The sequence below is a fragment of the Eptesicus fuscus genome, chromosome 13 (assembly GCF_027574615.1).
Source record: "Eptesicus fuscus isolate TK198812 chromosome 13, DD_ASM_mEF_20220401, whole genome shotgun sequence".
NCBI lineage: Eukaryota > Metazoa > Chordata > Mammalia > Chiroptera > Vespertilionidae > Eptesicus > Eptesicus fuscus.
Window position 1 is genome coordinate 38,361,512 of NC_072485.1, and position 24,898 is coordinate 38,386,409.

At 56.0% G+C, this 24,898-nt stretch overlaps 1 protein-coding gene across 1 annotated transcript in view; it reads left to right on the forward strand.

The window, feature by feature from the left end:
- LOC103293685 (guanylate cyclase D-like) overlaps positions 1–16,453 on the forward strand; it is a 30,083-nt gene extending 13,630 nt beyond the window's left edge. The window contains exons 12-19 of the mRNA XM_028158384.2: positions 1,544–1,692; positions 3,211–3,374; positions 3,779–3,971; positions 8,722–8,896; positions 9,701–9,799; positions 10,644–10,738; positions 12,378–12,463; positions 16,357–16,453. Of these exons, the coding sequence (XP_028014185.2) occupies positions 1,544–1,692; positions 3,211–3,374; positions 3,779–3,971; positions 8,722–8,896; positions 9,701–9,799; positions 10,644–10,738; positions 12,378–12,463; positions 16,357–16,453 (1,058 nt within the window). The remainder of the gene's footprint in view (positions 1–1,543; positions 1,693–3,210; positions 3,375–3,778; positions 3,972–8,721; positions 8,897–9,700; positions 9,800–10,643; positions 10,739–12,377; positions 12,464–16,356) is intronic.
- Positions 16,454–24,898: the final 8,445 nt, after the last annotated feature.

Here is a 24,898-nt window from a genome sequence, read left to right on the forward strand (position 1 = left end):
GTTCGCCATCACTGACCTAGGAGGACTCCGTTCCAAGGTCAGGAAAGGCTGGAGCCTCACATGCTCCTATTGGGCTTTTAATATCCGCCGCCCGAGAGCATACCCAAAGACAAAATCTGCTCTGAACTCGGCGACCCTTTGAACTGGATTTGTATGTTAGTCATCGCAGCACCAGCTGAGTACTTTTGAAAACGTGTTGTACGTGTGCGCGCGTGATGTATGATGGGTTCCATCTGCTCACACCCCTTTGTGAGCACATCCAGCTTCCAGACCCTTCCCTCAGCGGCCCTCGGGTCTGGGCCGCAGGCTGGGAACCTCTGGGCGGATGGAGGAAATCGCCCAGGTCCGGAGGAGATCCGGCCCAGTTCTGGAGTCTACTTTTTCACGGCCCTGTGGCTGTGGGCGACTTAGGAACCTCAGTTTCCCTGTCTGTAAAATGGGACAGTGATGCAGGCACTCCCCCCAACAAGGAGGCCAACAAAGAGATGGGAAGGGGAGTGAAATCCAGAAAGACGCTTCTCCTCCCTGGCTCCCAGGATGCCCTCCTCCCACCAGGGGAGGAGGGTCTCCTCAGAGGTGACCAGAGCTTCCTGCAAACAGCCCTAGCAGGTCTGTGCTGTTATTCTGCCCCGTTTACCAGTGAGGAAACCGAGGCTCAGAGAGGTGATGTAACTTGTAGAGAATGTAAACAGATAATGTCGAGGTTCCCTCCTGACCCGCTGAAAGCCTGACCGTCAGCCCCTCTCCCTCCCAGCGTCCTTGAATTTCTCAGCTCCCCGGGCTCCCCAGCAGCTTCCGGAGGTTCTTTCCATCCATTGTCAGGTGGAGAAACCAAGGCACAGAGTGATGCCAAGGGGCAGAGCCAGAGATAGAACACCGACCCATCTGACCTCAACTTAGTCTGGCGGCCTTATCACATGGAGGGGGGGCAGGAAGGTCCACGGCAGGGTCGTCTTGGGGAAATGATGATGATGACGGTGGTGATGATGATGAAGATACGGTTTTGCTTTGCACTTGTGGGGAGTTGGCACCGGAGAGTCTCCAGGAGGCAGGGCTGGTGAAAAGAGCCGGTGGCCATCACTGGCAACAGAGCAGCAGCACTTGATTCAGCATCTGGGGGTGGGGAGAGCCTGCTGGGTGCCCGGCACCTAACCTCTACCATCTCCTCCCTCAGCACCCCTCTCAAGAGGGCAGTTTATTACCCTCATTTCACAGATGGGGAGACGGAGGCTCAGACACGTCACTGCCCTGTCCACCATCTCACAGACAGGTGGTGGCAGACCAAGAATTTAAAGCCCCCCCTGAAGCAGGCCCTTTCTCTGAGACCCTTTCCCTCCCCACACCCGGGGCGGGCCCAGGGAAGCACGAGTCCTGGGTCCACCGACCACCAGGCCTCGGGGCCCGGAGCAGGGGCCAAGGAGCACCTTCAAGGCCCCATTCACATCCCCGCACAGGCCCACCCTGCTCTCCCGCTCAGGCCCCAGGCCCCGCCCGCAGCCCTCCTGGGGACCTCGGGGCCACCACCTCATGGTGTTTGTTGCAGAAATCATCAGAAAGGTGGCATCGCCCCCTCCCCTGTGCCGGCCACGGGTGTGCCCTGACCACGGGCCGCCCGAGTGCATCCAGCTGATGGAGCAGTGCTGGGCGGAGGCTCCGGAGGACAGACCCAGCCTGGACCAGATCTACACGCAGGTCGGTGCTCCCGGGAGGAGCCGAGTGCTCACGAGAAATGGCTGATCAATGCACCTCACTTTGCCCAGTGGGAACCCCACAGTATCCCTGGGGCCCTGAAAGGGGGGCAACAGGCCAGCACGTAACTCTGAGGGGGGCCTGAGGTACAGCCTCTGAGTGCCTTCCTGAGCCCCACGCTGTGCTCCGCTTACTTCATTTAATCCTCATTATTATCTGGGCTTTCCAGAGAGAAACTGAGGCACAGAGAGGTGAGGGGACTTGCCCAAGGTAACTGAGGGAGTGAAAGGCGGGGCTGGAGGCCAAGCCCAGGTTCTCTGTCTGCAGAACTGGCTCTGGGAACCCCGACCTATCCTGGGCCTCCTGGCACCGGGGCAGAGAGGCTGTTTGTGGCTGGGGTGGCAGCACCGGCTCCCTGCGGAGTGAGTGGGGGATGTGAGGGGCACTGGGGCCCCCAGGCCTGCCCTGGGGACTGCAGAAGGAGGGGTGAGGCAAGTCTGTAGGAGCCTGTGGGGCAGTGGCGTGTGTGGGCCTGCCTGAACCGGCTAATGGCTCCCACGGGGCCAACCCATCAAGCCTGAGGTGATATCTTCGTGCCTCCCCTTCCCGGCCCCCACGCCCCAGCCACAGCAGAACGCTGTCAAGGAGAGGCTGTGAGGTTGCTGACCGAACAGTTTGTAACCACACAGGAGACCTCAGGGAGGCACTGCTCTCTGCTCAGGGCCAGCAGTAGGCGCGTTTCTCTTGAGAAACTAGTTTAATGCCCCATTGTCTCCTGGACTCCGCGGGTCACGTCATCTGTATTTCCCTCTTTGCCTTGTTGCTAGGAAGCTCGTATCTAAACTTGGGACCAAATTCTAGCGCGCATTTTGCACACGGACCTCAATGCTAAATAGCTTAAAAAAAAAAAAAACTTCATTCTTCATTGTTCCCAGTATCCTTATATATTTATTATTTTATTTTGTGGCATGGCTTTATTTTTCTTAGTACTTAAAATTTTTTGGAGGATAGAGAGAAATCGAGAGGTAGAAACAGGTTATTATACAAATAAGCTACATATATCCTTTCTACCTATCTATCTACCCATGTATTTATCCACTTATCCATCCAAACAGCATATCTACCTATCCATCTAGTACCCATCCATCCATCCATCCATCCATCCATCCATCCGTCATCCAACTTTGAGAAGAACAAAGAGTGCCTTTTCCACAGGGTTGTTGTAAGGACCAATGCAGCAGGGCCAGGGATTGTTAACGGTAACGCTGTGCTGAGCCTGGGCTCCTTCGCAAAGTGCTTTCTGCCCACCTCACACAGAACTAAGCCAGCGCCTCCCGGCCGTCTGTGTTTTCCCTCAGCAGAGCTGCCACCCCCTGTCTATTCCATATCTGGTCCCCACCAGTCCATTTCCTCCAGGCAGGCACTATGTCTGGCTCATTCCTGTGAACCAGACTGTGAACAAGCTGCGGGCTGAGTGTGCTGACCTTCATGGATGAATTGGGAATTTTATTCCAACTTCAGTTCAAAAGCATCAACCAAGGCAAGAAGACCAGCGTTGCCGAGTCTATGCTGCGGAGGTTGGAGAAGTATTCCCAGAACCTGGAGGACCTGGTCCAGGCGCGGACTGAGGAGCTGGAGCTGGAGAGGCAGAAGACGGAACGGCTGCTCTCTCAGATGCTCCCTCCGTGAGTGGCCCCTGAGGACCTGGTTGTGCTTGTAGCCTCGGTGGCTCTGAGCATGGGACTGGAACATAGGAGGTGCTCAGTAAATCTGGGTCCCATGAATTCATTCAATTCACTCATTGTTTACCATGTATTTACCCAACATATGTTCTTAGAGCCCTTACATGAGCTAGGCACTGTGCTGGGCACCCGGGTTTGGGATTTCTGCTACCTCACTCTCTTGGGAGCCAAGGAGAGGGTATAATGTCCCCTGACTCACGTTAGAGAAAGTGGTGTCCAGAGAGGGACAGGCATTTGCTGGAGGGCAGCCAGAACATCAGCAGACCTGTCCCAGATCTCCTAACATTCAACCAGGATTTCCTCCAGAAGGGGATCCTTCTACCTTGTGATCCATCCCATCCCTCCAGGTCTGTGGCCGAAGCTCTGAAAACTGGCGCGACCGTGGAGCCGGAGTACTTTGACCACGTCACCATATACTTCAGTGACATTGTGGGTTTCACCACCATCTCGGCCCTGAGTGAGCCCATGGAGGTGGTGGGCCTGCTCAATGACCTCTACACGCTGTTCGATGCCGTTCTGGGCAGCCATGATGTGTACAAGGTGAGAGTACCAGGAGGCTGGTGTTCCATCTCTCCTTCCTTTACCACTATGTTGATGTCACACATTTGCTTCCAGCCATTTCTTCATGTGTTTTTATCAGGTTGCTAATGCTGTGTCACAACCCCCAAACCTAGGTGTGTGAAACGATAAGTATTGATTACTAGAGGCCCGATGCATGAAGATTCGTACAAGAATGAGCCTTCCTTCCCTTGGCTGCTGGCACTGCCTTCACTCTGGCCGGGGCCGCCTTTCTGCCTTCCCACACTGTCCAGAGGCCCAGAGCAGCTGGGGCGGTGCAGAACACCTGCGTCATCGCCATGGCAATGATGCAAGTGTCCTGTCCCACCCACCCCCCCAGCTGCTCGGGGCCTGCGCATGCAAATTAACCTGCCATTTTGTTGGTTGATTTGCATACTCACTCCTGATTGGCTGGTGGGTGTCATGAAGGTACGGTCAATTAGCATGTTATTCTTTTACTAGGTAGATTGCTCGCAAGCCTATAGGTGAGCTGGAAAGTTCTCTGGACTCAGCTAGACTCAGTCATACATCTGTGGTCAGCTGTGGATGAGACAGGAAGCTCTGCTGATCTTGGTTGGGCTCTCTCACATCTCTGGAGCCTTGGCTGGGCCAACTTGATTCTGGTCCCCATGGCCTCTCAGCCTCCATCAGGCTAGCTGGGCACGGGCAGACGAGGAGTGAGCTCCCGTGCCTGCCTTCAGGGAGCACTTGGTGCTGTAGGTAAACGATGAAGGCAACCCAACCCACAGGGAAAGTGATGATCGGGGAGGCAGTGAAGGCCGGGAAGGTTTCCAGCCAGCCAGGGGTAGACATGCAGAATAAAGAGCAAGAAAGGCTTCGTGGAGGAAGTGCTGTCTTCCTACCTTCGCTCACTCTGGTGTGGTGGCTCCCCGTCAGCAGTGGGGGAATGTGTACTGCAGCGTGAGGCTTGAGAGAGTGGGCCTGGTGAGCGTGAAGGACGCTGACTGGGTTGTGATGGCTGGACACGAAGGGGGTCTGTGGTGGGAGTACGTGGATGGGTGGGGGCCCTGGGGAGGGCAGCGGGGGCCTTAGCAGACCTGTCAAGACCCTTCATGATCTGTGCACCCCTTGATCCTGGCTTCACATCCCAGCCTGGCCCCCAGCTTCATGTGGCTTTGGGCAAATGGCTTCCCTTCTCTGGGCCTCTGCTCTTTATCTATAAAACAGAAATAATGACTCCAGTCCCAGAAAGGGGGGCGGGGGCAGGGGTTCCCAGATAATGGTTGGATCCTACCGCCCTGTAGAAGGGCTCTGTAAACTGGGGATAGCTTCCTGCCCCTCTGGGCCTGCTGGGGGGACTTTCCCACCCCAACCCTGCCCTTTGTTCTGATCCTGTTGCTGGGGGTCATGGATCAGCTTCAGACACGGTGGAGGAGGTGGGGAGGGAGGTCCCAGGAAAGGGCCATACTCAAGCTCCACGGGCCTTAGCCTTCGTTTGTGACTCCCCAGCCCCCTTCCAGCCGTAGCTCTCCCAGGACACAGGGCCGGGGCAGGCGGGCCTTGGGGCTGAAGCCAGAGAGGAAAGGCTGCTTGGACAGGAAGCTTCAGGGGAGAGAACTAAGTGCTTGGGGTGCCAGGCAGTCTGCTGACAGCATCATGTACAGTATCCCAGACAACAATGACCAGTAATTATTGAGTGCTCACTGTATACTGGACACTATTCTAAGTACTTTATATGTATTAATCCACTTGACCGTCATAATAATCTGTGAGGTAGGTACTGGTACCCCTATTTTACAAATGAGGAAAATGAGATGATTGAATGGCTTGTCTAGTTACCTATTCCCAGTGGGATATGATGCTGAAATTTGAGCTTGGGTATTCTAGTCCCCAAACCCCCTTTTAGTGGGGCTCCCCCCCCCTGTGAAATGGATGTTCCTGGTGGCCCACAAGGTCCTCCGGGAGCCGATCCGCCTACCTCCCCGGCTGCATCTCTGGTCACTCCACCTCCACAGCCCTCTGTATTCCTCACGCATGCTTTGCTGTCTCTAGCCACAAGGCCTTTGCACATGCTGTTCCCTCGCCCTGGAACGCTGCTCTCCCTCCTCTTTGCCTGGCTCCCTCTGGTCATCCTGGTCTCGGGTTAGCTTCCTTGTCATTCCAGACGTGGTTAGGAGCTCCTGTGTGACGCTCTCGTAACTACCCTTGTACAACAGCCATATTTCATGGTTCCAACCTAAACCCCTCTGTCCCCAGTGCCTGGCAATGTCCAGCAGGTGCTAGGCCCTCAGGAAATAGGTGTTAGCTGGATGAGTTGCTCACTGAGGCCTGGAGTAGAAGTGACTTGCCCGAGGTCACGCAGCTGGTAGGTGGCAGAGCCAGAACAGGAATCACCACCACCACCACCACCATCACCTGGCCCTGTCCACTGCGCCACACTGCCCAACCTGGATGTGGAGACCTGAGCCATGGACATTCCGAAGATGCAGCTTCCCTCCTGTTCCCTGTTCAGGACCTCACACTCACGCTCCGGCCCCAGTTGTGATGCTGAGGTGTCATCTCCTGTGCTGGCTGAATTCCCCTCTTGCCTCCAGAGCTGCCCTGGCCCACGGCCCCAGGGAAAGATTCCTCATCTCATCTCGTCTGGCCTTGCTGAGCCCTGCAGCTTTGATCTGCCCTGAGTCACCCCGGCCTGTCTCTTCCTCCCCTGCTAATCTCATCTCACACATGTGTCCCTCCCAGCTCTGAATCATGCCTTCTGATCTACTCTGAACTCTGGCCAAGAGGTCTGCATCTTTCTGGCAGAGTGAAATGACATAAAACAAGGCCCGCACACCCCTCCAGATGTGGGGGAACAGGAGGCCCATTCCTCACGATGAACGAGCCCGTCTCTCATCACTCACGCCATCTGCCTTGGTTTCCCCTCACCCCTCCCGCCCCCCAGCAGGATCTGGTTACTGCTCTTTAATCCGGTCTGGGTTGGGAGGCAGCCAGGCAATCATTTCCTGGTTCCATGGGGGTCTGTGATTCCCGCCCCGCACGCGCTGAGTGAGCACTTTTATGGACAGAACTCCAGAGCAGAGCCCACGTGGGCTGCCCCAGGGGGTGAGTCTGGCCCCAGCCATACTGCCTGCCGAGTGACCCTGGACAAATCACTTCACCACTCTGAACCTCAAGGTCCCATTTATAAACAGACGTGAAAGTGTCTATGGTTTACAATTGTTCTGAGGACTAAGTTATGTCATTCATTCACCAACACATGTAGCCTGTAGCGCTGGAGGTGCAGCCACGAGGCCTCTCCCTGAAAGCATAGCCTGGGAACAGGGGCACTGGCACTAGCTAAGCATCTACAGAGGGCTGGCCCTGCCTAGGGACTGTCACAGGGCCTCTCATTTAATCCTCGCAGTGCTCCTCGGAGGGACGGATCCTCCTCCCTACTGTACAGATGAGAACACAGGCTCAGAGAGGCAAGTGACTTGCCCAAGGTCCCTCAGCAAGCCAGGGGTGGAGTTAGCATTCACATCTGTTCGTCAGTATGGAAACTTTTGCTCTCATCTCTCCCCCGGCTGTGTTCCGCCATCTTTAAAAGGACCACAACTAGGTGCTCAGGGCCCTCCCTTGCATCCATGACCTAAGATCTAACCAAGTCTTCGCGAGATCATCTTTATGAGTCTGAGTTCCTAGAGAGCGAGCCTGTGCCTGGTCATCGTTCTGTCGCCGGGGCTGTAGGGTGATTGCTGATTACACCACACTCTCCCTTCTGGTCAGCCACAGGCAGGTGGAGGGCAGGAGGTCAGCTTTAGCAGTTTGGAGAATGTGGTCTGGATGTGTGGCCAACATGGGGCTTTCTACTGCTCCTCTTCCCCAGTCAGGGCCTTGGGTCACCCCTCTGAGGCCATGCTGGGTCCCCAGAGCAGGTGCACTGTCTCTGAATCGCAGCTGCACACCTGGAGGGCTGGTGGGGGACGGGGGGCATCAAGCAGCAGGTCTCCCGGGCTGCCTATGGGAGACAGGACTCAGCCCAGACACATGAGCTAACCAGGTGCAGGGCAGGACCAGAGGGAAATGCCACACAGCAGGCAATGCCTCACTCCTCAGAAGAATCGGTAGACTTTAAAATCCCTCCCAATTCCAAGATTCTGTGATTCTATCTTCTCCAAACTCATTAGCCAAGGAGATGATGATGATGATGATGATGATGATGATGATGGAGACCGAAGTCTCCATTATTGAGCGTCCTTGATGAGCCTGATTCTTGGAATACTTTATCGTTAATATGCATTCCACACGAGAGGACACAGGCTCACAGAGGTGAAGGGGTCTGCCCAAGGTAAATAGCAGGACCAGGGTTTGAACCCACATCTATCTGATTCCAAAATCGACATCTTCTTCAGTACATGTTGGAAGGCCGATGGGGTTTGGAAAATAGGGTAATATTCAATGTACACCTGCTCTTCTCCAGACCAAGCCCCGATCTGCCACTGTGGCACTCTGCAGAGGGGCACCCAGCTCTGCCACCGAGGGGCCCATGGCCTGGAGTCAGGGGAGATGGGACAGGCCCGGGGTCCTGCAATTCAGACAAAGGCGATCTGAAACATGCAGACCCAAGCAGTGCTAGAGTGTCTGGAAGGAGAGGCAGGCAGAGAGATGGCCCCGAGGGCCACAGACCAGAGGGGTCGTCATGGGCTCCCACGAGGCAGCCTGGTGTGGGATGTGGGCAGACCGGGGAGAGCGTGTTCTCAGGCTGGAGTGTGAAGGCTGTGATTTCTAGGTAGAGACCATCGGGGACGCCTACATGGTAGCATCGGGGCTACCCCGGCGCAACGGGAGCCGGCACGCGGCTGAGATCGCCAACATGGCCCTGGACATCCTCAGCTCTGTGGGCGGCTTCCGGATGAGGCATGCGCCCGACGTGCCCATTTGCATCAGGGCGGGCCTACACTCAGGTATGGGCTGGGGGCCGTGGGGGGATGGGCCAGACCGTCTCTCAACCCTGCCTGGGGTACTGGCTGAGGCAACAACCCCAATGAGGTGCTTCTGGAATTCAGAGATTCTAAAACTCTATAATCGAGAAATTTTACATTTCTCTTTTCCCTTCTACTATTTTAAGGTTCTAGAATGTTATAAATCACAGAATCCATGTTTAGATTCACACATCTTTTGTGTGTGTGTGTGTCTCAGCATCTGTCAAGAGCACCTAAGTCCATGCTGAGGAGCTGACAGTCTGATGGAAGAGGCAGGACAGACACCTTCTGTGGTCATGCAAACAACTAAACGTTTGCTGGGATGGGTCTGGGAGAGACCTCAGCGTCTCTGACATCTCCTTCTCATGCCCCATTCCTTCCTCCTTGGCACCTGCTGCTCCCTGCTGACTCATTCTCTCATCCCTCAAGACAGCTCGTGCACCACCTCCTCTAGGAAGTCCTCTGGCCTAGCTCAGCGTTCCCGCTCTGGGTTGGCAGTCCTGGTGCTTCCTTTTCACAGCATTGATCCCCGTTCACACATCTCCCCACACCGAGCTGGGAGCTCCCCGAGCGCAGAGTCTGGCTTCCATGTATCTGTGTCCCCCTGTCCCCACCCCAGAGCTTGGCACAGATGTCATCTCCTCTCCGGAGAGCTTCATCCTCCCCCGGCTGGAGTCCAGAATGTAGGGTGGGGAGGACAGCCGAGGGAGGGAAGGGAAAGACTGTCGGAGGGACTTCTCTGTGGCCCAGGCCCTGCTGGAGCTCACTGCGTGCATTTGGTTTCAGGGCCCTGTGTAGCGGGGGTCGTGGGTCTCACCATGCCGCGGTACTGCCTCTTTGGGGACACCGTTAACACTGCATCTCGGATGGAGTCCACGGGGCTACGTGAGTGTCCCCTATTTCTATCCTGCCAAGCAAGGACTCTGTCTCAGTGACCGCTGCAGCCGGGCTGTTGGGAACAGTGCTTAGTAACCAGATCACCACCTGGTGGCAGCGTACCCTCGATGTTTGTAAAGCCACTGGAAGGGGATGAGGCAGGTCTCTGGTTCTTTTCATTTTCCACGAGGTTTTTGTGATGACCTCATGAGAAAATTAGCAGATAAAACAACGACTGAAGAGGCAGGAAACCTAGGCCCTAGCCCTGACTGCAACGGGTTTGCTTCGGGCCCTTGAGCAAAAGGCTCTTCCTCTGGGTCTTGGTTTCCCCATTTTTACCATGAGGAGACCCCTTCTCGTTGTTAAAATGCCATTTCAGGTTCTTGCTGGCAGCAGGAGGCACCCTGCGGTTTGGTTAGAGCAGCCCTGGCCTCTGCTTCTGGCCATGCAGCCTGTGTGCTCCGTAGGACCACTCAGTGCCCATCCTGCATAACCAGACGAGGCGGCCCCACTGCGGAGTCCTGATTTTGAAAGAAAAACAAAAAAACAAAAAACAACTGCTTATATGCTCTGCCTCCGCTTCACAGACTTCCCTACCTGTGGAAATGATGTTCTTAGAGGTTCTGACTGCATCTTGGGTTCCTCTTAACACTCAATCTATGTAATGTGCTTTGCTTCGAGGCCTCTATTTTAGGGACCAATTACCCAGTAAAGAGACAAAAGAGCCAGGCGAAGGGTATCGCAGGAATCAGAATTGTGGGTGTTACTGGCTAGAACAGGCACGCAATGATTTCACCGGACACTAGGTGTGCTGCCACCAGGTGGTGACATGGATTCCTACCTTTCCTCTCAGCTTACAGAATTCATGTCAGCGGAAGCACCGTCCAGACACTGCTCAGCCTGGACGAAGGCTACAAAATTGACATCAGAGGCCAGACCGAGCTGAAGGTAAGAAACTATTTCCACGTATTGGTGAGGATCGTTCCCAACGGCCCCGTTTCTGTGGGCAGCAGGGGGCCGGGGGGTGTCTCATCTGACTGATGTGGCTGAAGGAAATGCCTGCCTGGTGCTGGGATGGGGCTGATCACCTTCACATGTTCTCTCCACTCCCCAAATTCTAAGGAAACATTTCTTCCTTGAGCCACTCCCTCATTTGTCTCCTCATGAGAAGGACTAGAGCAAAGACGTTACTTCTATAGATGATCTACCTGAAAGCATGCTGGTGCACAACATACATTTACATATTATTGCTCACAGCAGTGATGAAAGGGGGATCAATGTCCCCATTTTGTAGTTGAGGAAATTAAATTAGAGAGCCAAAGTGACTTGTCCAAAGTCTCATAGCTTGGATCCCAGGTCTGGTGGCTCAAAGCCAGTGCTTTCTCCATAGCACTGTTGGGCTCCTACTCATCCCTCAGAACCCTAACATAGACATCACCTCTCACTGAAGCCCGGCCTGATCCAGGAACGCTCTTCTTCCTTTCCCCCAGCAGGAACTATCAGGCCTTGCCTGTGCACCCACCAGTCTAAAGACCAGGCCTCTGCTGTTGTAGGTGTGATATTGAGTTGACCTTGCCCATGAGCACCTCAAAGGCAGAGACAACTCTGTAACCTCTGCATTCTTTTTTAATGTTAATGTTCATGAAATGGTACAGCATTCCTATGGGTGATTTTTCTTCCTACCCCACCTCCTCTCTTTTCCCCAATTCCTTGGCTATAGTCAGGCCTGGTGGGGTGACTAGAGCAGTCTAGGCATTTAAACCCCCGGGGCTGCAGCTAGGCCTCAGAAATGGGGTCCTCCGGGGGAGTCAGTGCATTATGCTGTGGAATGTTAGAGTAGGAGGGTGCAGCTCAGAGAGGCGCAGTGACTTGTCCATGGTCACACAGCCTGAGAGGGCTGACTATGTGGAACCCTTTGCCCTGGAAGCTGAGGTGATGGGAGAGTGAGCTGGAGTAAGTCGGGGCAGGTGTGTCCTGTTTGGCGGAATGGACACTGCATGTCCTGAGGAATAGAGGCGCTGATGATAGAAGGGGATGCTGAGAGGGAATATGGAGGGCAGCAAGCCACCCTCGGGTTCTTCAGGCTGGCCTGGGGGCTCCTAGGGGCAATATCCTTCTCTGTGCCAGGGTGGGGTATGGAACCTCTAGACCAGCTAGCCCTGACCCCAGTGCCCCTCATGTCCCCCCTCCTAACCTCTGGATAGCGGCATCCCCATCCCAGGGGAGGCCACCAGGTCCTTCAGTAGTTGGGGGAGAATCCCAGGTCATAGAAGCCTGGTATCTTAGCATTCCAGATCTGCTGGGTCATAGAATTCACGACTTACCATTTACTTTTCTGACAGATAAATATTAACTCATTCCATCCACACAGCAACTTTATGAGGTGTTAGGGCAACCGAGGCACAGAGAGGTGAAGTAAGTCGGCCAAAGTCACACAGCTAGCAAGTGAAAGAGCCAGGATTTGGACCCAGACAGTCTGCCTCCAGGCTCCAGGCTGCCCTCCACCAATCGGCTGGGAGTGGGAGCCCCTCTCCGCCTTGCTCTCCGCTGGGGGAGGTGGCTCAGCACTCTTTCCGGTCTCCTCCAGGGCAAGGGCGTGGAGGAGACCTATTGGCTGGCGGGGAAGGCAGGCTTCCCCAGACCCCTCCCCACACCGCTGGACATCAAACCTGAGTGAGTAAGAGGAATTTCCCCAGAAGTTTGTGTGCGAGATTTGGTATTTCTTACTTTTCTGATTACCAAGGTCTTACCTGCGTAGTGTGTGGAACTTGGAAAATACAGAATTCTTTAACGATTGCATAGTCGCCGTCTTCCACTCCTGCGAGACAGCGCTGCTAGCACGTTGGCACAGTCCTGCTGCCTGGACCTGAGGCGCTTGTGGCCGATGAGCTCCCGCGGCCTCGATGACTCCTCACTCGGATCTGTGCCGTCAGCTCACGCCCCCCGGTCCTCTGTGTGGTTCAGAGCGCGGTACAAACACACTCGTAGTGACAGCGGCGGGACTGCCGCACGTGGGAGCGCCACGACCAGCTCAACCTTTCTCTTGTCGCTGAGCAGGTAGAATCTTCCCGTTCTGAGCTGGGCACGGGCAATGGCAATGCGTCGGGCACTCATCGCCATTCAGATGATTTCTGCGGAGACTGGAGGGCAAGCGTCACAGGGGTTGCCAATTACTGAGAATTACAGGTTCCTGTAAATAAGAAGGTCCCCTGTGGGCCCACAGGTCATCCCGCCAGTGGGGCGGCTGAGCCTGGGGACGGGCAGGGCCTGCCAGGGTCCCCAGCATGACCTCATCACAGCTCCCCGACCAGAGTTTTTCCTTTGTCAGCACTTCCCGCTGGCGCCTCAGCTCTCCCAGGCTGCCCCCTTCCATCTCTGAGGTGAGAAATGTGTGGGACACACCTGGGCTTCCGGAAAGGACCAGCACTCGAGCAGCCCAGGCTGGGTGTCCTGCAAGCGGGCGGATGGATGTGGACGGGGTGACCGGCAGGGAGCCGGTTGCAGCGGCCATTTCCTTTCCACCCTGCCGTCAGGGCGCCCCCCGGCCTCAGGACCCCCAGGAACCAGAGGACGGGAACTGACCCCATCCAACCCCGAGCACCCTCCCCAGTGGGGTCCAGGGAGGCAGGGCGGGGGCAGCGCGTGGATGGACACACACTGACCTACGCAGAAGCTGGCAGGTGTACAGAGCATCGATGTGCCCACTTTACAAGGGCACGGCAGCCTCCTGCGAGCAGAGCCAGCTGACGTTCACAGAAAGGCCTCGCCCGGGCCGTCAGGTCTGCAGGCGGTCTCTGTGGGGACGGCTGGCTGGGGCGGCAGCGTGGTGTGAGGATGGGTCCGGGACTGCACTGTTGGTGTGGCCCTGGGTGGGTCTTTGTCCTCGCTGTGCCTTCCCATGTGCCGCAGCAGCCGTGGCTCGCCCACCCCCAGGAGCGCGGCGTGGCCCTGTGCGCCCTTTGCCCACCATCTAGGTCCTCCGTTCCCACTCACCTCTCTGCCCCTCGAAGGGCAAGCCGTCCTCTGACCTCACAGGCCTCCGTTCCCCGCCCCACTTCTCGCCTCCACTCGGAGCTGCACTTCTCAGAAGGCCTGTCTGCTGATGCCGACCTCACTTCCTCGCCTCCCACTCCCCGCCCAGCCCCCGCAGTCTGACTTCCACCCCCCGCCCGCCAGGAGCTCTGTGAAGGTCACCTCCACCGATGTCACTAGATCTGTGGGCAGTTTTAGTTCTCACTGACATTTCCCCTTTGCCCTCCCGCTTCCTAGAAATGGCTCCCGCCTCCTCCGCACTCCGCTGTGCTCCGTCCTCTGCACCTCATCCTCCCGGCCCTGCACCCCTCCCCAACCCTTCAATGCCGGGGTGCACAGGTGCTTCCCTGGGGCTGTCTGTCCCATCCAGATGATGGGGATAATAGTCCTCATGGCCTCGGGTCCCAGCACCCCTCTGAGCTCCAGGACCAGGCAGCTCACTGCCCCTTGTTGATTCCTTCCAGAGCCCTCATGGCCTCTCAGACCTCGGGGTCCACCTGGCAGCTGGGCCCTCCTCCAGAATTCTCTTCTCTGGACGGCCCTGCCATCCCCCCTCAGCAAGCCGGGCGAGGTCCCGCTGTCCGGAGTCCTCAGCAACCCACAGCTCTGCCTCCATCACACCCCCCACTGCCAGCTCCCCACTCCACGCCTCTCTTCTGGCCACTGCAGGGCTCCTCGCCATTTCCCCTCATCCACCGGCCCCTCCATCCGTCTGCCCAGAGTGATCTTTTAAAGAGAAAGCAAATACGATCGATATGAGAGTTCCCTGCTTAACCCTCTGGAGCCTCCTACGCCTCTGAGGCTCCAACCCAGGAAGCTCCACTCCCTGTGGCCTGTGTCTCCCTCCCCTTGGCCTCATCTCACTGACCACCTGCTGCTGCCAAGCCACCTGCTCGGGGTTTTCTCCCTGTTCCTTAAGCAACCCTGAGCTCTTCCCGCCCCAGGACAGCTCTCACTGTCTCCTGTCCTCGAACGCCCTGGCCTGGTCCCTTCCCATCCTGCAGGTCTCGGCTCTGACGCTGCCCCTGCCTGAGCCAGCTCTCGTCATACGGCACACAGATCCCTGCTGTCACCCTCTCCCCCATCTCCCAGCATTGCATCCCGTAGCACTCGGTACTCCCTGGTTGGTATTTCCTGTTGACACGTTTATGGAACTTTCCCCTGCATGGACCAGCCCGGATAGCCTGCCCCCATGTGCCGGCACAGCCTCCAGTGCCCGGCGCCCAGCTCTACAGCTCCGGCCTTTCCCCTGGTCCCGCAGGCTGGGCAGCCCGCTCCCAGCCCTCCCCGGCCCACCCTGACCAGGAGTGGGAACCGGCAGGTCTGGCAGCCACTTGTCATTCCGAGCTCCCCCAGCTGATGGCTTTTCCATTCCCAGACAGAAACTTTAGAAAGTGCCAGAAACGTTTCCATCTCCTTGGCTCCGGGAAGGAGGAGAGTAGAGATTCTCCCAGGCCTCCCGGCGGGCAGGGGAGAATGCCACACCAACCTGGGCCCACGGGCTCACACCCAGCACGTGGGCACACAGGAGACTGCGCACGCATGCACACACACAAGTGCACACACATGTGCACACACACAGGACACTCATTGTGGGCATCAGGCACATACACACATAGGAACACCACCGCATGCCCATCGGCCTGCTTGGAGATGAGATTGCAGACAGACGCACAGACACGGAATCTCTACAGGAAGGGCTAGGATGCCAGTTGGATGGGAACTTGTCTTAAGAGTTGCATTTAGAAGGCAGTTACCAAATTGTACTTGAACTGCGTGCTATAGCTTGATTTTTTTAAAGTCAAATTTTCTAAAGGTGCTTTTATCTTCACTTTCTGTATTTGTCATATCTGCATACGTCATTCATCCTTCTATTTGGGGGTGTTTGGGAGACTGGTGGGGATTAGCGGAAGGGGGTGGAATGCCCCTCCACGTCTTGGTGTAGCCACGCCCCAGGGCCCGCAAACTTGCCTGACGTCACGTGTCACAGAAACGGTCCGTACAGTGGCCCCTTCGCTCCCCTCCGCTCCTGCTAACCAGGCTCAAAAGCGTCCCCTGCCAGGTTGCTGTGAGTCACTCAGAGCCTTGCTCACTCTCTGTGCAAAGATAATAACCCCTCTCTACCCTCCTGTAGGCACCTGCGGGAAGTGAACGAGAAAATGAGTGTGTGTGGGGTGGGGGTCCTGTGTCCCTATCTGGACTCGCATAATACCCAGCGAGTCACAGAGCCCCTCACCCTCTGGCCTCCCAAGGTCATGTCCCTACGTAAGGGTCAGAGCTGCGGCTGGCTCCCCGTCTCCTGGGAGACCTCTGGACTGAAGCCACACGTGCAGATGAGCCAGCAGCACTGCCCCTCGCTGAGCCTTGGTCCCCTAAAGGTCCAATGGGGAGGGCACTGGTAAGCCACGGCCGGGCCAGTGCAGGGCCCAGGCGACCCCAAGGAAGGGAAAGGGGCTCCTTGGAAGCAATGTGGGCGCTTATTCCCTCACTGTTGTTCTGGGCTTTTCTTATTCGTGTTTCTCCTCTTTCCGCAGGGATCCCTGGAAGGACCTCATAAACCAAGAAATCAGGGCGGCTTTTGCCAAAGTCCGCCAGTGCTCAGCTGGACCTTCGAGCTCAGGGAAGACCTAGGCCGGGCCCCGAGGAGAGGGACAGCGTGGGACAGGGGCCTGCACCAGCCTAGACACCTCCAACCCCTCTCTTCGCTTCACTCCCCTCAAAGAATTCCCTTGCTGAGCCCCCCTAGCAGCCAACTGAGTATTCATTAGTAAGTGCCCTAGAGCGATATTAATTGATGTGTTCCAGTGTGAATCCTACGGGTAAACTTGCCTCTTGACACAAAAGCAATAAAAATAGACATATTCCCTTCCTTTCAGGCAGGGCTTTGTTCCCGACAAATGGTTTTGAGTCTGAGAGCTCGTTATTACAGAGCTCATTATCCCTCACACCAGGAACGCTGCCCCACGGGGGGCACACAGGGAGGCGGTGGTTTCCCCAGTGGCATGAGCGGAAGCAAGACAGGTGCCAGGGACTGGCGCCGGGCAGATGAGGCTCCAGGTTCAGCAGGGCCACCTACTCACATTGCATCTCCTCTCGGAGCCTCTGTTTTGTCATCTCTCAAACGAGAGTTGACAGGGCCCACACGAGCCTTGTTCCCAATGCAGGTCTCGGCCCATAGCAAATGCTCCACAAATGCTGCCTCCTTCCCTGCCGGTCTTCCCTGAGCTGGTCTAATCCTTAGGTCATCTGTGAGCACTGTGCTGGGAGGAAGGGGGGGTGATAATGCCTTGATTCTTAGGAAAGTGAGACTTCTGTCTCACAGAAAAAAACAAACAAACCCACAGCCAACTCATTAAACTGGCTTCCGACATCAAAGAGTGTTCACCAAAACCCTCAGGCAGACCAGGCACATGTGGAATTCATTTCCCCGGCCGGGGGGGGGGGGAGAGGGCAGGGGGCCAGGGGCCAGGTTCAGCCCTAAACAAACTGGTCCTTCTTCAAAAGACCCCTTGGGAGTTGTTGGGAAAATGTTCTGCCCACAGGCTGGGCTCACAGAGACCAGGCTGTGTGTGTGTGTGTGTGTGTGTGTGTGTGTGTGTGTGTGTGTGTAAGAGAACGGCAATGGGAAAGGGATGTGGATGATGTGTTTGGAGCCATGCGTGTGAAAGTGCTGGGCTTGGTTATGGGAGATGCCACTGCCCGTCCCTACCTGCAAAACTTTGCTGTTGTTAATCTTCACGAGAGAGACACATTGACCGGTTGTCTCCGGCATGCGCCTCTACCTGCGTGAAGGGGTCGGGGACGGAGCCTGCAACCCAGGCACATGCCCTTGACAGGAATCGAACCTGTGACCCTACAGTCCATGGGCCAATGCCCTAACCACTGAGCAAATTGGCTAGGGCTGGACCTAACCTTTTCATGCCTCAGTTTTCTCAAGTGCCAAACGAGGCCCGTCACCCTTAGCTTCCATGCCACCGTGAGAATTAACGCAGAGGACCACGGGAACACCCGGGGGTCTGGTCCCGAGCGAGCCTGTGGGAGCGCTGAGAAGGGAGGGTCTGCACCTGCGGGCTGCGGGACACGCACACAGCCGTGTCTGTGCGTGGGCTGCGGCCATGGGGTGGGGAACAGAAGCATGACCCCGGTTCCTCCACTGACCTCCGTGTGGCACGCTTCAGGCTTGTCGATTTTCTCTCGGACCTCGGTCTCTCCATCAGTAAAAGGAGCGGCTGCTCTGGGTGACTGTGAGGCCCCTCTGGGCGTGAGGGTCCACAGCACACTTTGGGTAATGGAGGCCCAGCCTGGTGGGCAGACACAGGAGGCCAGAATGCAAACCAAGACCCAGCTGTCCTACCATGAGCCGGTCTGTGGGCCTCTCTAAGACCTCAGCTCCTCACTGCACAAGGACCAGACCTTGCTCTGCCTGCCTCCTGTGCTGCGGTTACATTGAAGGCAGCAACAGCTGTGCATGCGTGCTTCCAACTGAGGAGTGTGCTGCAGCCGCGACTTACGGTGCATATACACTGAGTGGCCAGATTATTATGATCTCTGAACACATAATAATCTGGCCACTCAGTGTATATCCTATATAATAAAAGGCTAATATGCAAATTGTCCTCTCGACCAGGAGTTTGACCAGTAGGCAGGCAGGCCAACCGCCCATGTCCCCTCCCCCTGGCCAGGCTGGCCGGACCCCATCCATGCACGAATTCATGCACCAGGCCTCTAATATATATATACATACACACATATACATACACACACTGAGTGGCCAGATTATTATGTGTTCAGAGATCATAATAATCCAACCACTCAGTGTATATGTGACAACGTGTGTGAAGGACGTGTGGATGTCAGAGCTCAAAGTGCCCTGAGCAACATGTGACAGTGTACCTGTGCATAGCTGTGAATGTCTGTGTGCATGCTGTCCGTCTGTGTATATGTGCATTTATGTGTCTGTGTGAGTCGTGTATATGCACTTGTGCATCTATGGGCTTTGGTGTGTCTGCACGTGTGCTGCTCTAGCTGTGTGTGTGTCAGTTATGTCTGGGCACCATTCCGGGAGCAGAGGTGGGTCTCCTTATCTTGGTGTCTGTGCACACCGTGTGTGTCTGCATGTGTGGTGTGTATCCAAGTGCATGCTTTGTCTGTGTGTGGGTTATATGTCGTGTGTCTGCATCCAGCCAAGGGTCTCCTTACTCTTGTGCCCTCTGAGAAGGACGGAGGCAGCTCTGTTCTCAGATGCCCCTGCTCAGGCCCCCAGGGAAGAACTTGGGCTCGGGGAGGGAGCTCTGGCTCCAAAGCTGACACACTGAATGTGAATAGACCACCACACACCAGGGCCCTCGCCTCTCCCCAACCTTCTATCAGCTGCGAACAAGTTCTCCGGAGAGCAAGGCCCGCCTGGCTCCTGTGTTGTACCCTTGCCAGGGGCGGGGCTGGTTTCCTCTGTCCTGGGAGGCTTTCGGCTCATTGACTGGTATTCCACATTACCCCCCTGCCTGCTGTGGGACAGGCCCTGCCTGGAGCTTCCACTCATATTACCTCAACCACAGCACCCTCTGAGACAGGAGCTATTGGCCCACTTTCTAGACGAGGAAACGGAGGCTCAGAGAGGGAAGGGACTGGTCCGTGCCGGCCTCTCTCTGCCTCCTGCCCTGAGGGGGCTGCCCCGTGCTACACAGCCCAGAGAGATGGCAGCGGTCTCTGGAGGCTCCCAGAGGGTATGGCCTCAGGGGCACACAGCTTTCTCTTCTGCAAACCGGGGTGAGGACAGGTGAGGCTGAGGGGCTCTCACAGCTGGTTCGTCTCATGAGGAGCCAGCTCAGTATTTGCATGGGGCTTCCGGGCACATGCCCAGGTGGAACCCCAGAGATGGGGCCCTCATGTCATGACTTTCATGATGAGTCAGTGCCAGCTGGTCCCTATGAAGTCCCCCTGTCTTCCCCTGCCAGCCTGAGATCACCCCCCTGTCCCTTTGGGATGGTTCCCAGCAACGGAACACTCCTGGCATCTCGAGGGGACGGTGTTCTTGTAATGACAGAGCGGGCCACGGGGCTCCTGAAGGTCCTCCCCGAGCCAGGTGATCGGGACTTGCTTGATCCGTGGTTCTTCAGGCAGGCACCATTGGGGATGGACTCCTTAGGAAAGTCCAAATACTTGAACTTGGCATTCCAAGCCCTACACACACTGCCCTCACCTCACCTGCCCCCTGCACAGCCAGCTCTCTGGCCAGGACAGACTGCACACTCTTCCCCAGGCCCCTCGTGGTGCCACACCTGGCTCTTGCTGTTTTCCCTACCTAGATGACCATATCCCTTTTTCAAGATTTGGTAAACTCCTACACATCCTTCAAAGTCCACCCAAAAAGGCACCTCCTTCCGAAACCCCTTTCCAACGGCCCCATTGTATGTACTTGGTTGCCACACTTGGCTCTCCGTTGATGGCAGCGGCCTTATCTAGTTCATTGCTTCATTCCCATGCCCGTGAAGAAGTGAGCTTTGGGAGGGTGGATGGATGAATGAACAAGCTAATGAACTAGTTAGCCCAAAGGCTTTTAACGAGCCATCTCTGCCCCTGAGGTCTCCCGCCTAGTTTCTCCTCTGCTGTTCTCTGCATCTGGGCTGGCTTAATCTAATGCTTAGTTGGGATCCTGTCAGCTTGTGGCTTTCCCGGCTGCTCTTTCTCTCCCTGCTGGCGCCCTCCGGTGCTATGGACACTCTACCGCCAACCCCCAACCCCTAAACCAGCCTGGGCGCTCTTCCCCACCCCCTGTGCTTCCCACCCCTTCTGGCTAACTTCCCCTCACCCTACAGACCTCTGCTCCTTTGCTGCCTCCTCCAGGAGGCCTTCCTCGAAACCCTCCCTTCCTCTCCCAAGTGCTATGGGAGGGGCACCTCCCTGTCTGGCTCCTCAGCCTCCTGGCCACCCTGTGTAGCAGACTTGGGCTTACCTGAGGGCCGGCCTGGGTGATCCTGGTGGGAGAAGAAATAAAACCAGGCAGGGGAGGTGAAGAGGCCACTGTGGTGGCAGGTGAACCTCACTTTAAGGAAATTCACCGACACGAATGCATGAAAGCTCAGTTTTGCTCGCAGACCGTTAGAGCTACATCTTCACTCTCACGGGGAAGGGGAAGTGACACAGAGCAGGAGGAAAGGCCACGCATGTACTGAGCACGCTGCCTGTTCGTTGTCTCAGGGAGCCGTCCGCACAGCCCTAGGAAGTGGTGTCTCATCCCATGGCTACTGAGTTTCTGGGGCACATGCCCAGGTGGAACCCCAGAGATGGGGCCCTCATGTCATGACTTTCATGATGAGTCAGTGCCAGCTGGTCCCTATGAAGTCCCCCTGTCTTAGGACACCAAAGCCCCAGTTCTTTCCCAAGGGCTTGCCAAGCTGCCTCTTGTCGCTGCTCTTCCCCTGGATTTGCCTGCGCAGCACTCCTGCCCTGGGTTCCCATGAGTCTTCGAGACTCTTCAGAAGTCCACTAGGGGGCAGACAAGCTGTTCCAGAGAGAACCCGAAGCCCTTGGCAACCTTGAGATTCCTGGCCCCTCCCCAGACCTGGGGCTCCCCGTGTCCCACTAGAGAGGGAGGATGGTTCCGCAGCCCACAGAGCAGTCTTGCTTGGGAATACCCCCAATGACTGACGGACTAAGGACAGCAGGTCTCAGTGCCCTGTCCCCATCCGCAAGGCCTGGCCCAGGTCGGATGTGTCCGAGGTTTGTGCAGGCTCCAGCAATTTGCATTTCTGATTAAACAGCACTGAGGTGACACTCTGTCTTATTCAGCGCTCTCCTGGACCTTAGCTCCCATGGCCTACCACACCGCCTCCTAGGAGGCAGGTGTAACAGTCCCCGGGCACAGCCAGGAAAATGAGGCTCTTGCTGGCACTTCTCCTCCATTGCTCACTTAGACCTTCCTTCTGGGCTCCAGGCTCAGCATCTGGCTGCCTGCCAAGCACCTCCCCAGTGAGCCACTGCTTACCTGACTGAACTCTGCCCTGTCCTGGCCAGAACCAGGAGTGATCACCCTCACTTCCCTGTCCTTCCCACGACCCTCTCCCCCACCCCAATCAACCCCCATGTCCATCCCACCCACCACCACAGTCTCTGCCTTTGTCCAGGCCCCACCGCCGGGTGCTCAGTGACAGTGCGGGCCTGGCCTCCGTGCTGCTCTCCTGCCTCCATTCCCCAACTGGCTCATGCCATCCTGCCTACCTGCGGCGCAGACCTCACCACGTCACTTTTCTACCGAGCACGCTTTCAAGTGCTGGTGGCCAGGGCCCTTCGTCATGATGCTCCTGCCAACAGACCTTCCATCCCCCATATCCCTGACATCCAGCCCTTTCCCACCCCCAGGTCTAGCCCCATTTTGTCCTCTCAAATTGCTCAGACCCCCGGTATGAAAATATACCTATTAGCAGTTATAATAACCCCCTCCCGCCCCCACCCCTACCCCAAGACCTAGAACCAGTGACCTGGAGACTGTATAACCTTCCCCTGTCACCATAGGGAGCAGGTGCAGAATCTTTTCAGCTGGAGGAAAATTGTAATATCCACTTAGCTCATTTCAGGAATTGTCATTATGTTCATGGCCTGGAGGAAGCTAAGCAGTGGGGCCAGTCTTTGTTCCCCGTGTGTCCACCTTGAGCCCACAAACCAGACCCAACTTCCCAGTGGATCTATGAGACATGGAGAGTTTGCTGGAGCTTTCCTGGGAACCAGAGAAGAGAGTATAGCCAAGCTTCATGGACTCCTCCAAACCCCCCAGTCCTCCCTCACAGTCCCCTCCCTGGCAGCCCCCCTTCTCTTCCTCACCACTTGCTTACCTCCCAACTCCCTGTTTTCCCAAACCAATCAGACCCAGTCTCAGCTTCCTACTTCATTGAGAGTTACCCAAAGAGCAACTACAAGATCAAGTTAAGGCTCAGGGGCCTTTTAAAGGCCAATTCAGGCTTTCCCATGCTATTGTCTCCAAGGCTTCCCCTGCAGGCAACCCATGGAAGGGCTTTTAATACATTGAAAAGAGGGAACTGATGGATGGATGGATGGATGAATTATCTGAACTTTCATCCTCACCACACGCATATGGGGTAGACATTATTCTCTCATATTTTCAATGAAGCTACTGAGACTCAGTCCAAAGTTACCCAGCAAGCCAGTGGCAGAACTGGATCTTCACTCCCAAGCCCCTACCACGTGCCACCCTGGCTGCCTTGTGGGCCACAGCCACATACTACATGGAAATAGGTGATGCAGATGCAGCAACAGACTCAGGCACCAGACACAGGGTGGGACCAGACAAAGGAAATGGGGTGAGTTCTAGGGTGAGGTCCGGAGGAACAGGCAGGGGAGGTGGCGCCGGGGGAAAGACAAGGCCAACGGCCAGGTGTCCAGCTGGCGGATGGAGGAGCTGAATGGAGCAGACCTCAGAGTGTGTTGTGAACAGAGGTCAAGGTCATAACTTGCAGTGAAAGTAGGGCAGTGGGAGAGCAGGGAAGCCAATTAACTCCGGCCATCCAGGGCCTTTCAAAGAGCTTGATGCAAGTCTTTTAGGCACTGGACAGGATGCCTTTAAGGGTACCTCTGTAGGGAGCCCAGGAGAGGGTGGTTTTTCTCAATCTTGTGGCCACAATCTCCCCTATGGGAGTCTCATCAATTATTTCCTACAGCCCTCACCTCTAGCAACTCTAAACGAAGAGAGAGACAGAGACAAAGAGAATGAGAGAGGAGAGGGAGTTTGACAGAGATAACTGAGCACAGTTGGGAGAGAGCAGGAAGGAGAGAGGGATGATGGAGGATGTATGTGGGTGCATGATATGGAGTCTGGCCCCCCTGAGTAGTGAAATAGACAGGAAAACGGGAAATGTGACATATGCTTGGACCCCCAGGGCCATCAAAGCGTTTTAAGCAGGGGAGTGACCTAGTCGAATCTGTTTGGAGAGAGTCCATCTGGCCGCCATGTGGAAGATGAATGACTGGATGGATGAACAGGAAAGGGAGACCCTGGGGCAGGAAGTTCTCCTGGGGGAGGGGGAGGAGAGAAAGAAGCCAAAGCCAAGGGGGGAGGGAGAGCTTCTACATCAAAGATCAGGTGGAGAAAGAGGAGGAAGCGGGGGGCGGGAGGAGCACAAGGATCCAGGAGGAAATGCTGGAGAGATGGGAAGTGAACCAGGAGAGAGTATTACAGGTACCAAGAGAAGAAGACAATTCAGGAAGGAGGGAGTGAGCAGCTGTGAAGAATGCAGCCAAGTGACCAAGGCAGCTGGGGTTGGGAGAGTGTCTATCCATTGTTGTTCCAGACACACAGGCCAGGGATGAGCTGGTTGAATGATGGCGCTGGAGACAAGTGGAAGAAGAAGTGAGGAGAGTGGAGGGGAATAGAGACAGAAGAGTAGGTGACAACTTTGACAGGTCTGGCTAGGAGAAGATAAGAGGGCAGGGCAATAGCTGGCTAGGGACCTGGGAGGCCTGGAAGGAGTATGTAAAATGGGAGTGTCCATGCTGATAGGAGAGCTCGTAGGGAGAGGGGCTGCCCAGAAGCTTTCCCAAGAGGCAGCCTCTCCAGCAGGAAGCAAGCCCAACCCCAGGCCTGGTGGGCTCTGATGCAGGCAGAGGTGAAGTTGGGTTTTGGGGTCTGGTTCAGGCCTCAAACCTAGGTCTCCTGCACACAGAGGGGAAGGAAGGCAAGCAGGCAGAAGCCACCCAGTCCGGAAGAGGCCAGAGAGCAGCAGTCTGGAAGGCTGAATGCCCATTCCCAAGCTTCCAGATGTAGAGACAGGGGCTGGCTATGGGGACACAGCTGGGCACCCAATGCTCAGGAGACACGATCCAGCCCTCTGCACCCTGGGGCTCCTGCCCAGCCTCCAGGCTCCTGGGATTCTGAGCTCACAGCATCCCATCAGGATTAATCATGGGATCCCTGGGAGGCACAGTGGTCTGTCCAACCCTTCCCCCTTCTCCCCTTTCACACCCCAGGAAATCAGCCCTAGTGAAAGTCTCCCGACTCATGTGTATGGTCTGCTTCTGAGAAAGTTAAAGTCACGAGCAATGCAAGATCACAGCCTAGCTCCCATG